At 51.8% G+C, this 16,039-nt stretch overlaps 1 protein-coding gene across 1 annotated transcript in view; it reads right to left on the reverse strand.

Annotated features, from left to right (window-relative positions):
- Positions 1–300: 300 nt before the first annotated feature.
- LOC136938456 (adenylate cyclase type 9) overlaps positions 301–16,039 on the reverse strand; it is a 17,191-nt gene continuing 1,452 nt past the window's right edge. The window contains 9 exon segments of the mRNA XM_067231699.1: positions 301–5,221; positions 5,530–5,553; positions 5,874–6,016; positions 7,192–7,351; positions 7,739–7,959; positions 8,330–8,432; positions 8,808–9,082; positions 9,680–9,784; positions 11,731–11,888. Of these exon segments, the coding sequence (XP_067087800.1) occupies positions 3,832–5,221; positions 5,530–5,553; positions 5,874–6,016; positions 7,192–7,351; positions 7,739–7,959; positions 8,330–8,432; positions 8,808–9,082; positions 9,680–9,784; positions 11,731–11,888 (2,579 nt within the window). The 3' untranslated portion in view covers positions 301–3,831.

Below are 16,039 nucleotides of genomic sequence, written 5' to 3' on the forward strand. Positions count from 1 at the left end.
AGTTTTTTTCTTTCCAGCTAGACTGTGGGGGGGAGGTGCTGTGCAATCACGCCCTTACGCAAGCCTATGTCCCACAGTGCGTCATGTAGACGTACATAAAGTATCCTCTAGAGGCGGAATAACCCTACTAAAAGTGTAAGTATCTAAACTTTTTCAACATGTATGCACAAACGTAAATTTCTGTTTATTATCGAGCATTTCCCTATGACCACTTCCCAAATAAATGTGATAGAGGTTGCAAAAATTCGATATGGCCCATTATGTACACCAACATTCATCTCAAACCAGACAATTCTCCTCCAAAAATCTTTTTATTGGATTTTTCAACCTTCATTTTCATACCGCCTTCAAAAACACAACGTGCTATATACAAAAGACAGTGCTAAGGAGGCCAAATATTAACCAGTTAGAATCTGGTTGTATATTATTGAAATAAATTGTGAGACTTTAACATATATGTTGCAGAGCGTCTTTTCCTTAGTATGGGTATATCCAGACGTGATCGGTCTAGATGTGGTATCGGCGTGTGTGTGTGTGTGTGTGTGTGCCCGTTTGACACCAATGTCCTTATGGGTCTTAAATTAACTTGCCAAAGGAGCAGGGTACTCTGCAGCCCAAATTCCACAATCATTTCTACTGTGGGTCAAGATTCCCTTATTTATCACAAACACATTCTTCACAAACACTCATACAGGAACATACGTACATGCAGGCAGACAGTACACAGAAAATATTCCAGCACAGTTCTTACATTTTCCCTCATTTGTCAACTGTCTTCATACTATTACAATCTGGCACATGCACATGTATAAATAATAATCAAAAATAAATGTTCAGACTCTATACAATATAAATGCAAACAGTATGTACAGACAGAGTGTGGGTTGTGCAAATTTTGACATAGGAAACAGGGAGGGTGCCTCCCATCCTCGATGAAAAGCACAAAAACTACTGTAAGCCAAAAGGATATAAAGCAAAACGTATATTGAACCAAATCATGGACACTCTTTGGCATCAGAGATATATACCCAATGTGCCATTCTGTTAGTCTGAACGATATCAACGATAGTATCTCAAATCCATTATTAGTTGGTTGTCATATTTGCAGTGAAGGCAAGTTCCTAATTAAAAACAAAGCTATGTTTGGTCGAGTGTGAAGGCGAAGAGAGAAGCTCTTTCACGAGACTCAATCACAAACCACTCTAACTCTTTACAAGTAAAAAATAAAATAACGATATGTCAAATTCATGTTGATACAAAATAGTGTAGCTTTTCAAATGTTTTAGGAAAAGATATGTATGTCTGCCCTTCTAAAAAAGCAGTTAAAAAAACAGAGCTGTATTTCCTTGATCTTGATAGTGTGCAAGGTAACACTTACAAAACCAAAACAACATGTTTTGAAATATTCCTATAAAACAAATTCCCTTTATAGAAGTACATGAAAAGTTCAGAGGGTTGTGTGCTCACTATTGCAAACAATGAAAATGTTTTCTTTGAAAATTATGCCCTTAAGTTTGATGTATTATTGCACTTGAAGTGGCTTAGCCCCATTTAGGTGATTCCATCCATTACAGAATATCTGGACGTAAGATTTTGTTTACTTGCCTCGTCATAGTGTGAAAACGTGCAAACTGGTGTCTAACTAGCACAGCACGTGATCAATGTCATCAATCAATCAAATTATTTGGAATATTTGCTCAGAATGGGACGTATTAAGGAAAGGCACGACTCGTGTAAAACGTGAAATCAATCTGAGCATGGATACACTGTACCATACATTCATCTATACGAATTGCACAGCAACTGTACAAAATCGGTGAAATAAAGCATGACAAAAAATTTAGAACCGACACATGGTAATTCGGTTAACATGCTCTTGATGGCTACTTATGCAAGGTTATCATTACATGACTGGAAAGGCACTAACTCTTGCATAACACACAAGGAAACCCATAACCTGTAGAAAGGATCCTACAGTGGCAAACTGGGACTGCTATGGCACATCTTTATGAACGCTTTTGTAAAGGTATCTGCGTGGTTGTTCCACAATGTTTTGTCATTATATTTTATGAACAAAACCATTTTTAGTACTGATGTATTTCAGACAGAAATATAATATTTTTGTATTTGATGACAGAAAGCATGTAACATATCAAGACACTGTGGAAAGAACATCAATTGGTACGATATTCGTCTTGCCCCTGAGCACACAACCCTGAGAACATGACCCAACCCCAAGGCATACCCCGGTTATCTGGACGAACACTCTACGATTGACCAAAACAACTCAATCAAATGACATGATCAAAAATAATATCAAATCCGAATACAGCAAGAAAAACCGTCAACAATGACAGAATGAGTTTAGCTATATCAGAATACGGTTGGCGGCACTGAAAACAAACCCTGCAAACGTGTAAAGTCCTTCAGGAACTTTCCTCGAAGGGCCTGGAGGGGATACTGTGATCTAATGCACGGCACAATGACATTTCTACCATGGAGAATCCGATGTATAAAGAGTACATTTAACTTCCATTCATGTTCCCCACTGATGTCACTTAGAGACAGCTCATCCCAAACTCAAACAGTTCTGTATATCCCCAAAAAAATACCTGTCTGTAGTTAAGACCTCTAACCAACTCTAAACACTCTAGGTTTTCGCTGCATTACATGCTGGCTAAAGCAGCTTGACAGTGCCTTTTTGAGATACGTCTAAAACATCTCTGAGGTAACTACATTTTACATTGCCAAGAGATTACCTAGAGGACACATAGACTAAGGTGTATCGTTAGCGGTTAGCATCATACTCTGTTTGTGAGGGATCATGCTGGGTCTAGCTTGGGCTGAGATTCCACACGACTGTGTTAAGACAAAGGTCCTAACCAGGGCTGGGAGGAAAGCTGCCACATCAGCAGAGAGGGATTTCATTATTTCTTGATTACACTCCAAAAACTCTGTCATCCTCCATTCTTTCATCAGCTCAGAATGGCAACTCATAGGAACCGCTCCACAGGACACTGTATGTTGGTACTCTCTCTCTCTCTCTCTCTCTCTCTCTCTCTCTCTCTCTCTCTCTCTCTCTCTCTCTCTCTCTCTCTCTCTCTCTCTCACACACACACACATATACACACACACTTTTTGACTTTTATACATACTGTTATCATGTTGTGGTACTTCCAATGGTTTTGTTTGCGTTCTACAAGGTCAGTGCAGTTGCTGGATAGCTAGTAACAGTTAAGCCTGGAACCTTTAAGGCCATGCAGGGAAAAGCCATGACGCAGTACTAGCTGTGTGTGTGTGTGTGTGTGCTCACTAGTCCAACTCTCCAAGTTGGAATAGTGAGCATTGTCATCTCTTGGCATACATCTTGCTTGATACTCTGCATTCTTACACCGTTTCGTTAGCTCCAGATTGTTGGATTGGAGTTTTTCATTGCAGCTCGTGTTAAGCTCCTCGTTTAAAAAACCGGAAGGTCGAAGTAACACTGTCGTAACATTCTAACAGCTAGGCAAGGGGAAAAAAAAGAAATCTGACACGAGACTTTAGCGCTTGCTCTCTAAAACCGTCTCGCTTTCCAGCTCTTCCGGATTCGCCTTCCGGAAACTGCCAGACTACATTTTGTTCTATGCTAAAGGCACTTAATCGAAAATAATAGTGAAAAATAACTAAGATGGAGAAAAATAGCAAACATTAAAGGTCTTAGTTAAGGTCAGGTGGCCTAACCCTAACCTGTAGGCCACTCTAATAAGCTCCCAGCTATGGGTACTCCAGCCAGGCCACACTTAAAGGACAGAAGGCTAATAAGGAACAAAGCACTATCGTAGCTAAATCTCAGAGTTTGGTTAGCTCGCCAATAATGTCTTCATCATCATCATCATCGTCACCATCATCATCGTCATCACCGACATCTTTTTCCGCTCCCTTCCCTGATACAGCTGTAGCATTCTGGGCAGGGATAGGTTGGATGGAGGGAGAGACTGCAGGGATTGGTGGCTTGATGTTCGTAGAGGGAGGAGCCGGTTCAGGCAGACTGGTGATTGGCAGAGACGCCAGGCCGGAGTGGGACGATCGTCTGGCAGGACCGTCCGCGGACAGACGTCTCTCCGGGGCGTCTCTTGACCCCGCCCCTGCCCTCTCCTGCCCCAGCGGCCCCGCGCCCGTCCCAGGGCTGGCGAGGGGGGCGGCGCCGGGCGCTGTGCCACCCGTCGCATGCACAGCCGGCACAGCCGGCAACACGTTGCCGATCTCGTCGGTCGGGGAGCGCCCGATGCTGCCGTCCACCTGCACCCGGATCTCCGGGGAGACGGACAGCTGGTACTGCGGCACGGGCCCGCTGTCGGCGCTCTTGGGGAACAGGAAGGTCTTCATCTGACCTTTGCCCTTGACGTTGACCGTGCCGCGGTAGTTGAAGTCGTAGTCCATGGCGCTCAGGACGCCGTAGCTCTCCTCGCTCACCTGGACGCGGCACTCCACCCCCGTGGTATCCATGCGGCTGGCGATGTTGACCGTGTCGCCCCAGATGTCGTACAGCAGCTTGGTGGTGCCGATGACCCCCGCCGTCAGCGGCCCGTGGTTGAACCCGATCCTCAGCTTGAAGCCGAAGCCCAGCATGTTCTTGTTGAAGTCGTCCACCACGCGCATCATCTCCAGGGCGAAGTCGAACAGCGCCCTCAGGTGGGCGTGCGGGTGGGAGGCCTCGGCGCACTGCTGCGCGTTGAGGCCGGCCGCCGCCATGTAGGTGGCGCCGATGGTCTTGATCTTCTCGATGTTGGAGAAGGCGGGCTTGCGGAGCAGCTCGTCGAAGTCGCCGATGAGCTCGTTGAGGACGCGGTAGCACTCCTTGCCCCCCTCGTAGCTCTCCTCGTAGAACTCGCTGAAGTTGACGATGCTGGCGAAGATCACGCCCACGTCGTTGTGGTTCTTGGAGTAGCTCTGCGTCACCTTCAGTTGCTCGGCGACGTGGATGGGGATGATGTTGCGCAGCAGCCAGTCGGCCTGGTCGCGCATGTTCTGGATCTTGATGCGGTGCTGGTCGGCCTCCACGTTGCCGTGGTAATGCAGACGGTAGCTGACCTCGTACTCGCGGTTGAGGAACCAGACGAGGAGGAGGAGGAGGAAGAAGGCCACGCAGACCTCGGGGCCAATCAGGTCTCGGGGGCGGGGCCCGGGGTCCGGCAGGGGAGCGGTGGTGTTGTCGCTGCTGTTGGTTGGACCGTTTGACCTGGAGCAGAGAGAGAGAGGAAGGGCCAGAGAGAGAATGAGGGATGAGGCAGAGAGAGAGAGGGAGGGGCAGAGAGAGATTGAGGGATGAGGGGCAGAGAGAGAGGGGGAGGGGCAGAGAGAGAATGAGGGATGAGGGGCAGAGTCAAAATGTATAAAAGGAGGAAGAGATTGAGGTGAACAGAAGCGGAGATGTGGAAAAGGAAATGAGATCAAATTAAACGTCTGTCAGAAATTCGACAGCCACAGCAAAATATTTTTTACACCACATCAAACGCATTTGTGCATGGCTGTTAACCTTCAACTCACCAGAAAAACAGACTGCTGGCAACACTGGAAAAAGAAACAGAAATAGACCTGGTCAACACCAGCAGTGTGCTAAAATACTGCAGACAATTTACGCTATGATTATTTACAAAATAGTAGACATTCAGTATTCATTTACTGCATTCACATGATTCAATACGACAATTAGTGGAATGAAGAACAACTTAAGGCAGGCACTAGATTTCTCCTCATTGAATCAACCCATCTATTAGCTTTTAACATATTGCTTCAGTCACATGGGGGGAAAATCACAATCCAATCAAATTTGGACGTGCTAATAAAACATTTTGCTTCATGGGCGTGGGTGTGTAGTGACCGTGTCTGACCTGCAGGGGGTGCTGAACAGCAGGGCCAGCAGGAGCAGGCCCACCACGGTGGCCAGAACAGAACGCATCCAGCAGCTCAGCTGGCAGAAGTTGCAGTACTGGATGATGGCGATGATGACGGCACAGCAGGTGAACATGGTGAACTGGGACACACAGGGGACACACAGGGGATACACAGGGGACACACACAGGGGACACACAGGGGACACACACAGGGGACACACAGGGGACACACAGGGGACACACACAGGGGACACACAGGGGACACACACAGGGGACACACACAGGGGACACACAGGGGACACACAGGGGACACACAGGGAACACACAGGGGATACACAGGGGACACACACAGGGGACACACACAGGGGACACACACAGGGGACACACAGGGGACACACAGGGGACACACAGGGGACACACAGGGGGGACACACAGGGGACACACAGGGGACACACAGGGGACACACAGGGGACACACAGGGGGGACACACAGGGAACACACAGGGGACACACAGGGGATACACAGGGGGGACACACAGGGGACACACAGGGGACACACAGGGGACACACAGGGGACACACAGGGGATACACAGGGGGGACACACAGGGGACACACAGGGGGGACACACAGGGGACACACAGGGGACACACAGGGGACACACAGGGGACACACAGGGGGGACACACAGGGGACACACAGGGGACACACAGGGGACACACAGGGGACACACAGGGAACACACAGGGGACACACAGGGGACACACAGGAACAAACAGGGGATACACAGGACACACACAGGGGACACACACAGGGGACACACAGGGACACAAGTCAACTCACTAACTCCTCACAGAGACTCTCTGCGTGTCTTCCACATGATCCAAATAGCACTGTGAGGTGGCAGACTTTGTACAGCACTGTTTTTAAATGTGCTCTATAAATAAACTGACATGACTTGAGATGTTCATTGCGTGAAAGTGAAGGTCATCACATTGACTATTATTGTGGTTGGATGTGTTTTATGTTTAGACCTTGTTGTATGAATGTGACCAAAACAGACTTTAAAGCCCCCAGAAAATACCCTTTTGCTTCCCACTTTAGTAACTTAGTTACAGCATATGCACGCACCCATAACAGTCATACTGATCTGAAAACGAATGACAGAGGGTTGAACAGCTGGTGAATCGATCATCTCTGTGGTACATTCAATATACTGTATACACGTAGATGTTTACAGAGTGTACCGTCAATCTTTATAGGCTACTTCCTTCCATTCCATCACCCCCCCCCGCACACACACACACACTCAGGCCTCACCTGGATGGACAGGTGCATGTCGCAGGTGACGTGGGAGAACACAGACATGGCGGGCAGGGACACCAGCACCGCCCCCGTCAGGTGGCGGGGGATCCAGCCAGAGATGGCCCTCAGCAGGGTCTTAGTGCAGGCCAGATCACTGTCCAGGCGGAACGCCACTCTGGGGCGCACAGGGGAGGGGTGGGGGGGGAGGTTAGAGATTAACTGATGGGGGAGAAGGGGGGCTGCCTCGAACTAAAAGGGGGGTCGGTAGATCCTCTGACAGATCCAGAGCTGTTTGGGGTTTCCCACCAAGTTCCAACCATTTCAGCAGACGACATCTTATCGAGAAACGGGCAAAAGGCTCTTCAAGAAAAGAGTGTCATGTGATATGTTTCCTCCTCCAAAAGAGTGTCATGTGATATGAACCTCCAGAATCATTTCGAAAAACCCTTATTTTTCTAAGAACGCGCATCGTGTCACATCCCTCTCATGGCTAGTCCTCTCCCTCTCCCTCCTTAGTCTTCCTCCCCCCCCTCCCTCCCCCCCTCCCTCCCCCCCTCCTCACCGTATGGACAGGGCCAGGGCCAGCGTCTCCAGCAGGGCGGCGCCGGCCGCCAGGGGCACGGCGGGCACGGGCGGGGCCTGCAGCAGGGGCCGCTGGGAGAGCAGCGGGGGCAGGAAGCAGGCGAGGGTGAGCGCCAGGAAGACGGAGAAGCAGAGCAGCATGTCCAGGAAGGAGCTGAAGGTGGGGCTGGCCAGCGTCTGGACCGCCGCCCCGGTCTCCACCTGGGGGGTCGGAGGGAGGGGAGGGGAGGGAGTGAGGGGAGGGATGTAGTGCTACGGTGCAGCCAGCAGAGGGCAGTGTCAGATAAGAGGACAGGCTCTCTGAGGTCCTGCAGTGATTTCTCTTTGCCGCAGTCCTGACTGGTCATAGCGCAGTGCTTACAAGTTGCACAGACACACACACGCACGCAGCCAGACTGACACACAGACAGACAGGCAGATAGTATAACTTGATAAGAGCAAGGCAAAGAACACATTTGACTGGAGGTGTCAAAGTCAGAATGAGAGGAGACAGATCAAAAGAAGGGGGGAGGGGGGGGTAGTTGAGGTGAAAGAGCGCGAGACAGACAGAGAGATAAACACACACACACACCTCCTCCTGGTAGCTGGTCCTGTAAGCTGACTCCAGAGTCTTCTCCAGGAAGGTGTGGCTCAGCTTGTGGATGGGAGGTTTGAAGAAGTAGTCCTTCATCAGACTGAAACACACACACACACAGGCACACACAGACACGCACACACACGGGCACACACAGACACGCACACACACGGGCACACACACACACACACGGGCACACACACGGGCACACACACACACACACACGGGCACACACACACACACACACGGGCACACACACACACACACACAGGCACACACACACACACACACACACGGGCACACACAATGAGTGGACAAAACCCCTTTATACAGCCAAATAGACACAATTCTCGATCCACATCATCACAGCACTTCGGAATAGCTTGTGATCCACTCTCACCAATGCAACACGTCCTGCGCGCCCCTATTCCCCCCCCCTCCCCCCTGCCCCCCCCCCATCCCCTCCCCACCTCACCTGTCCTCCTTGATGACGTCCACAAAGTGGGCGTCGCTCCTCTCCCGGAAGTTCTTGGAGCGCAGGGGGATGAGGGCTGAGTGGTCCATGCCGGCGCCCATGGCCCCCACGGCGCCCACCGTGCCCCACTTCTTCTCCTTCTCCTGCAGCATTTCGCACAGGGACGTCTGGCTGTTGGTCAGGGCCTGCTCCGCGTGCGGGGACAGCAGCCCGTTGACCACCCTGGGGCTGCAGCCCACGGGACCCCCCGGGGGACACCTGGGGGACGAGGCGTCCTGCTTCGGAGGGGTGGGGGTGGGGGGAAGAGAGGGGGGGGAGGGGGGAGAGGGAGAGAAGGAGAGGGAGAGAATGAGAGAGAGAGAGAGAGAGAGAGAGATAAAGGGAGAGAGATAGAGAGAGAGAAAGGGAGAGAGAGAGGGAGATGGGGGTGGGGGGAAGAGAGAGAGGAAGGGGAGAGAGGGAGAGAATGAGAGAGAGAAAGAGAGAGAGACAAAGGGAGAGAGATAGAGAGAGAGAAAGGGAGAGAGAGAGGGAGGGAGAGGGAGATGGGGTGGGGGGAAGAGAGAGGGGAAAGGGAGAGAGACAATGTAGGTCACACTTGAGTCCATGGTGATAACAAATCAATAACTGTCATTAAATCCCAGTGAAAGGACATAGCCTGAAGTTAGACAGAGCTCAACTGAGCCTGATAAGAAGACAAGGTGGTGGCTGACTACGGCTTTTTTATTCCAGCTTTATTTCCCCCAACAGAGCCCTCAAAGTGACAGGAAAGATTGGGCTTGGCACGCAGGCTCTGCCGAGATCAGGCCTGATCGTACTGCACTGGGTCAGGTGTGTTGGAGGTGTACCCAAACGGCCCGGGGCCCGCTCACCTTGTTGCTGCTGGCCCTGTGGTCGTCATGACAGCCGTTCTGTAGCGTCCCCTTGTCTGGCGGGTGAGTCTCCCCTGGCATCAGCACCGCACCACGGGGTGGAGACTGGAGGGGGGGGGGGGGGTGGAGGAGGGAGGGAGAGGAAGAGAGAACATAAGGAGGAGGGAGGAGGGAAGGAAGATGGAGGGAGAGAGAGGAAGAGAGAGAGAGAACATAAGGAGGAGAGAGGGAGGAGGGAGGGAAGAGGGAGGGAGAGAGAGGAAGAGAGAGAGAGAACATAAGGAGGAGGGAGGGAAGGAAGAGGGAGAGAGAAAGAGAGACAGAGAACATAAGGAGGAGGGAGGGGGAGGGAGGGAGGAGGGAAGGGGAGGGAGGAGAGAGAGGAAGAGAGAGAGAGAGAGAGAACATAAGGAGGAATGAGGGAGGAGGGAGGGAGAGAGGCAGGGAGGAGGGGAGGGAAGATAGAGAGGGAGGACATAAGGAGGAGGGGAGGGAGGGAGAGGGGAAGAGAGGACAGGGACATAGGTACAAGAGGGAGGGGGAGTGAAGAAAGGCGTGAAAGACAAATTGAGAAAGGGGGAGGGGAGGAGAGGTCATGGAACAGAGAGATAGAGAGAGAGACAAAAAGAGAGAGAGATAAAGAGAGAGACAGAAAGAGAGAGAGAGATAAAGAGAGAGATAAAGAGAGAGATAAAGAGAGAGAAGCAAGAGCAGGATAAAGCATGTCATCCAGGAAGTGCGCAGGAAAGGGAAGGATAGAGAGATGAATGAAGGACGACATGGAGGGGAGACACAGACAGGACAAAACAACAGAGGGATAGAGAGCGAAAGAGAAACAAATAGGGAGGCGAAGAGCATTGTGGGACAGGGTTAGTGAGACGGCGCAGACGCAGAACTCGAAACACTTGAACTGGAATTGTTAACATGATGAGGTCTCGTTTTCTCGACGTTGGGCCACGCAATCTGGTGGAAGAACACAATGGCCGACGCGAACAATCAACGCCCAGAGAGACGGCGGATGGAGTGACCAGAGGAGGTCTGGATGGAATGAAGGCCTTTGTTCTCTTTGCCCTCATCTCTCTCTCTTTCTCTCTCTCCCTCGCTTTCCACCCGACGGTGAGAGAGAGAGAGAGAGAGAGAGAGATGCGCTTGAGAGATGCGAGACACAACCCTGACACAGGGAAGTTCAAGGTAGTCTGTGACATCCTGACAGCTAACTCCACCCGCACACACACACACTGTGTGTGTTTAGCATACACAAACAGCACACAGGGAAACACACCGAGAGACAAATACAAAGGAGCCTATGTATACATTCGAACACACTCGGCACAAGAACATAAGTACATAAAGACAAGCCCTCAAGCTCACATCCGCCTGTTGAATCATGTGTGCATGTGTGCGAGAGTGTGTGAGTGTGTGTGTGTGTGTGTGAGTGCGTGTGCGAGCCGAAGAGCATCTACAGCTTCAAAAAGGGAAGTCATTAAGGCCAGAGAGAGAGGGTGAAGAGCTGTCTGTCTCCCGGTGTGAGTTCCCTCATTAATGTACCAAGGACCTCTCTGTATGCCCCCCCCCCATCCCTACACCCAACCCCCCGCCCCCCCTACACCCCCCCCCCCCCCCCGCCTGGCTCGCTAACGAGCCCCCCAGAGCAGCTTGAGATGATGCGAGGGGCTCCTGGAGGGAACACGGGGGGCAAATTGGGTTGAAGTAAAAGACGGTGTGTGTGTGTGATGTATAGCGGAGGCTGGGCAATGACACAGTAATGGGGCAGACAGCTCCGGGAGATCTCTTGACACCAGAGCAGTGTGTGTGTGCGCGTGTGCGCATGTGTATACGCAAGTGACCACCTCGCGCTACTAAAGGTTCATATTTTTCGGATTCCTGTGTTGTACATTTCAAACCACCTGTGTCGTACACGACATTACTCATGGAGCTTTATCTCTTTCACACACACACACCTTCACTGCCCGCCCCCACCCCCCCCCCCACTCTCCCACCCCCGCCCCCCAAACCAAACTCCACCCGCACCCATCCGGTTGTGGACTCACCGTGGACCTGTCTGGCGCACCCTGGGGGTGTGCGCAGGCGGAGGGGGCCCCGTCGGCGGGGGGCGTGCCCCCGGAGTCCTCTCCCCCCGGGCCCAGCAGAGAGCAGCTGCAGTGAGCGGGCTTCACCTTCCTCCCGGAGATTAGGTAGGTCTTCAGTCCTGAGCACACACACACACGTATGGAGGTCACCGTTAGAGACATTCATCTTCATCATGTTCATACAAACGTACACAGCAGGTTATAAATGAGCTGGCGGCTCTCAACACAGAGATCTATTACATCCTCTTCTTCGTTTACTCCTCTCCCTCCCCCTCTCTCTCTCCCCTCTCTCTCTCTCTCTCTCTCTCTCTCTCTCTCTCTCTCTCTCTCTCCTCTCTCTCTCTCTCTCTCTCTCTCTCTCTCTCTCTCTCTCTCCCCCTCTCTCTCTCCCCCCTCTCTCTCTCCCCCTCTCTCTCTCTTCTCTCCCCATTTCTGCCAGTATGGAGATGGTTGCTAAGGGTCTACCTGTCTGCCGGTGTGTCGGTGCAGGGCTGGTGTCAGTAACAGCGGCCCAGGCAAGGAGTGGCAGCCCTCAGCTCAGATGCATAATTCATCTGTCAGAAGGCCTGGCTGGAGCCTCCACGATGCTGAGAGCTTCACACAGCCCTGCAACCACCCTGCTCTGCTCTGCTTCCCTGGGGCCACACACTCACACACAGCCCCATACACACAGTCACACACACACACACACAGCCCCATACACACAGTCACACACACACACACACACAGCCCCATACACACAGTCACACACACACAGTCCCATACACACAGTCACACACACAGCCCCATACACACAGTCACACACACACAAACACACACACACACACACAGCCCCATACACACAGTCACACACACACACAGTCCCATAACACCGTCACACACACACACTGTCCCATCACTTACACATGAATACACACACACACAGTCTTAGACACTGATACACACACATACTGAGGCACTGATACACACACACTTACACACACGTCTAAACCCCCCCCCAGACAGGGAAGCTGTTTAGATGGACAGCGTAGCTGTAGCAAGGTCGATACACAGGTTCATCAAGGCCAGGCCTCATTCCTGAAGCTGTCAGAGACAGCAGCAACAATCTGGTCTCTGCATCACTGATGTACAGAGACAGCACACTGCTAGACAGAGCAGCATAGCTCCTGCAGTACCAGAATGAGTGTGTGTGTGTGGGTAGGAAAAATAACTTTTACTCCATGTTTACATCCCCAAACACACAATACATATGAAATTGGGCGCGCACACACGCACTCGAACCCACACACATATGTACACGCGCACATGCACGCACACACACTAGTTTCCTTATTGTCGAGCAATTTCCACATCCCCTCTCCTGTTGTCACACCTGCTGACTCATCCACTTGGATTTTGTATTGTGGCCCTGTGCTGGTCACCAGCTCTCCCCCTCTCCTCCTCTCTCCCCCTCACTCCCCCTCGCTTCCTCCCCCCTCTCTCCCTCCCCCTCTCTCCCCCCTCACTTCCTCCCCCTCGCTTCCTCCCCCTCTCTCCCCCTTGCTTCCTCCCCCTCTCTCCCCCTCGCTCCTCCTCCCCCTCTCTCCCTCTTGCTTCCTCCCCCTCTCTCACCCTCACTTCCTCCCCCTCTCTCACCCTCACTTCCTCCCCCTCTCTCCCCCTCGCTTCCTCCCCCTCTCTCCCCCTCACTTCCTCCCCCTCTCTCACCCTCGCTTCCTCCCCTCTCTCCCCCTCACTTCCTCCCCTCTCTCACCCTCACTTCCTCCCCTCTCTCCCCCTCATTTCCTCCCCCTCTCTCCCCCTCACTTCCTCCCCCTCTCTCTCCCCCTTGCTTCCTCCCCCTCTCTGCTCGTCTCAAGACGCGAGTCATGCCAAGGGACGATGTAAGCTCCAAGATGGCTACCTGCCATGGAAACTCTCCCCTTTGGTGTAACCACGTCAACGGGGCTGTAAAGTGACTATAAACTGTAGTGTCCGACCCATCGGATTGCTATACTTCAGCCTTACAGCTAAATCAATAGTTGCCTCTGAACCGAGGCGAGGAGAGGGAAATGGTGTGAGGGAGATAGGACAGTGCAAATTACAGTTTCTTTGGCAGTATGAACTTTTGTGTTTTTCGAGCCAATAAATATCATTGAATAGAACTGAGTTGAGAGGGGGGAGAGAGAGAGGGGGAGAGAGAGCGGGAGAGAGAGCGGGGAAGAGAGAGAGAGGGGGAGAGAGAGAGCGGGAGAGAGAGGCGGGGGAGAGAGAGAGCAGGAGAGAGAGAGGGAAGAGAGAGAGAGCGGGAGAGAGAGAGTTGAGAGAGAGAGTGGAGAGAGAGAGTGGGAGAGAGAGAGCGGGAGAGAGAGAGCGGGAGAGAGAGAGCGGGAGAGAGAGAGCGGGAGAGAGAGAGCGGGAGAGAGAGAAGGACCGGCGTTTTGAGATGATAGGAAACACTGTGGTCAGGATGGGAATCTGATCTGTTCCTGGAAACTGACTGAATAAACAAACCGGCCAATCAGACGAGTCAGGACGTGCCCTGCCTCCCTGCTCCTTCCTCAGTGGGGCAGGAAGTGGTCGATGGTCAAACCACAAACAAGAAGCAGGAGCGGCAAGAGCTGTAAAGGATCCTGGACTGTTTGTGTAAGTGCATGTGTGTGTGTGTGTGCGTGTATTTCAGTCTCCCTGAAATACACACACACGCACACGCACACACACACACAGACACACACACAGACACACACACAGACACACACACAGACACACACACAGACACACAAACACACAGACACACACAGACAGACACACACACACACACACACACACAGACACACACAGACACACACACAGACACACACAGACACACACGCAGACACACACAGACACACACAGACACACACACACACACAGACAGGGGCCATCTCGGGACTGTTCAGACTTTCTCCCCGAAGGGCCCAGGTAATTTACAACAATAGAGCTGGGATGACAAGCAAGACAACACACAGGACACAACCCAGAGGACAGAGAGATAGAGAGGGGGGGAGGGAGGGGTTGAGATTGGGAGAGAGAGACAGAAAGACACAGAAAGAGACAGAAAGAAAGGAAGGAAGGAAGGAAGGGAGGAAGGAGGGGGAGTCAGAGAACTAAAAAAGACGACAAGTGTTGAGTTGGCCAAAGGGTCACATAAGAGTCCAAAAGATTGACATGTGGTCTATCTCTGGCTCTGCAAGGACACAGCAACAGCTGCAACTGGTCACACACACACACACACCCACCCACCCACAGACACACCCACCCACACACACACACAGGGTCAAGGCTGTTTTATTAGCATTACCACTGCCAGCCCGCTGAGTGGATGGAATCACACAGTGGAAAGGGGAGACCATGTGTGTGTGTAGCTGCTAGGTTTGCTCCATCCACTTCCAGAAGAGGTCCATTTCCCAGCCATCGAACTGTGCATCCAACCCATGCATACATCCCTCCATCCCTCCACCCATGCATACATCCCTCCATCCCTCCACCCATGATTCCTTCTCCTCCTGGGCCCCCGCACCAGAGTTTTCCCCCTTTGTAACTCCCTCTCTCTCTGCACCTCTCCACCGACTCTCCCAACCATCCCACCCATCTCACCTTCCTCAAACAAGGCTGACAAAACACCGCCTGGAGTAACTGTTGGTCTGACAAGTGACAAACCTAACACAGCAAACACTACATTACCCAGATCCCCCCTCCCCCTCCCCGACAGGACAGGAAGGGGAAACGAAGAGCCAACACCATCATCTGTCAGCGCTGTTAGTATCCCTGACAACCGCTACTTACATCTCCGATTGGTCCGTACCATCTGACAGATTAACCACCGCTCTGGGCTGGCAGTGGGTACTTAAGCTGACTTTGTTGGGGGTTGTAGTTCTTTGTTGTAGTCCTTGACGCATTGATCCTTTGAGAGGAAGGGGTGTTGACGTGGGGATGAGATGCCTAACAAGGCAGAGCCCCGGCAGACATTGAGCACCACCCATCAATCCTGCCATCGATCCAAAGGTGTGCGTGTGCACGCACCTTTGTGTGTGTGTGGAAGATCTTTCTAGAACATCCATTGCCTTTACGACAAAGCATGGGCCGTCAGGCCAGTGATGGCAGAATGCTGCTGTCAGACTGCCTTGCCCTCTGGCTGGTGTGTGTGTGCGTGTGATTTGTGTGTGGCTACGAAATTAGAAGACACAAACGCAAACAGGCGCATGCACACACGCACACACATAATTACAGAGGCTCATCTCCGCTCTCAGGA

This window comes from Osmerus mordax, chromosome 3 (genome assembly GCF_038355195.1).
Source record: "Osmerus mordax isolate fOsmMor3 chromosome 3, fOsmMor3.pri, whole genome shotgun sequence".
Taxonomy (NCBI): domain Eukaryota; kingdom Metazoa; phylum Chordata; class Actinopteri; order Osmeriformes; family Osmeridae; genus Osmerus; species Osmerus mordax.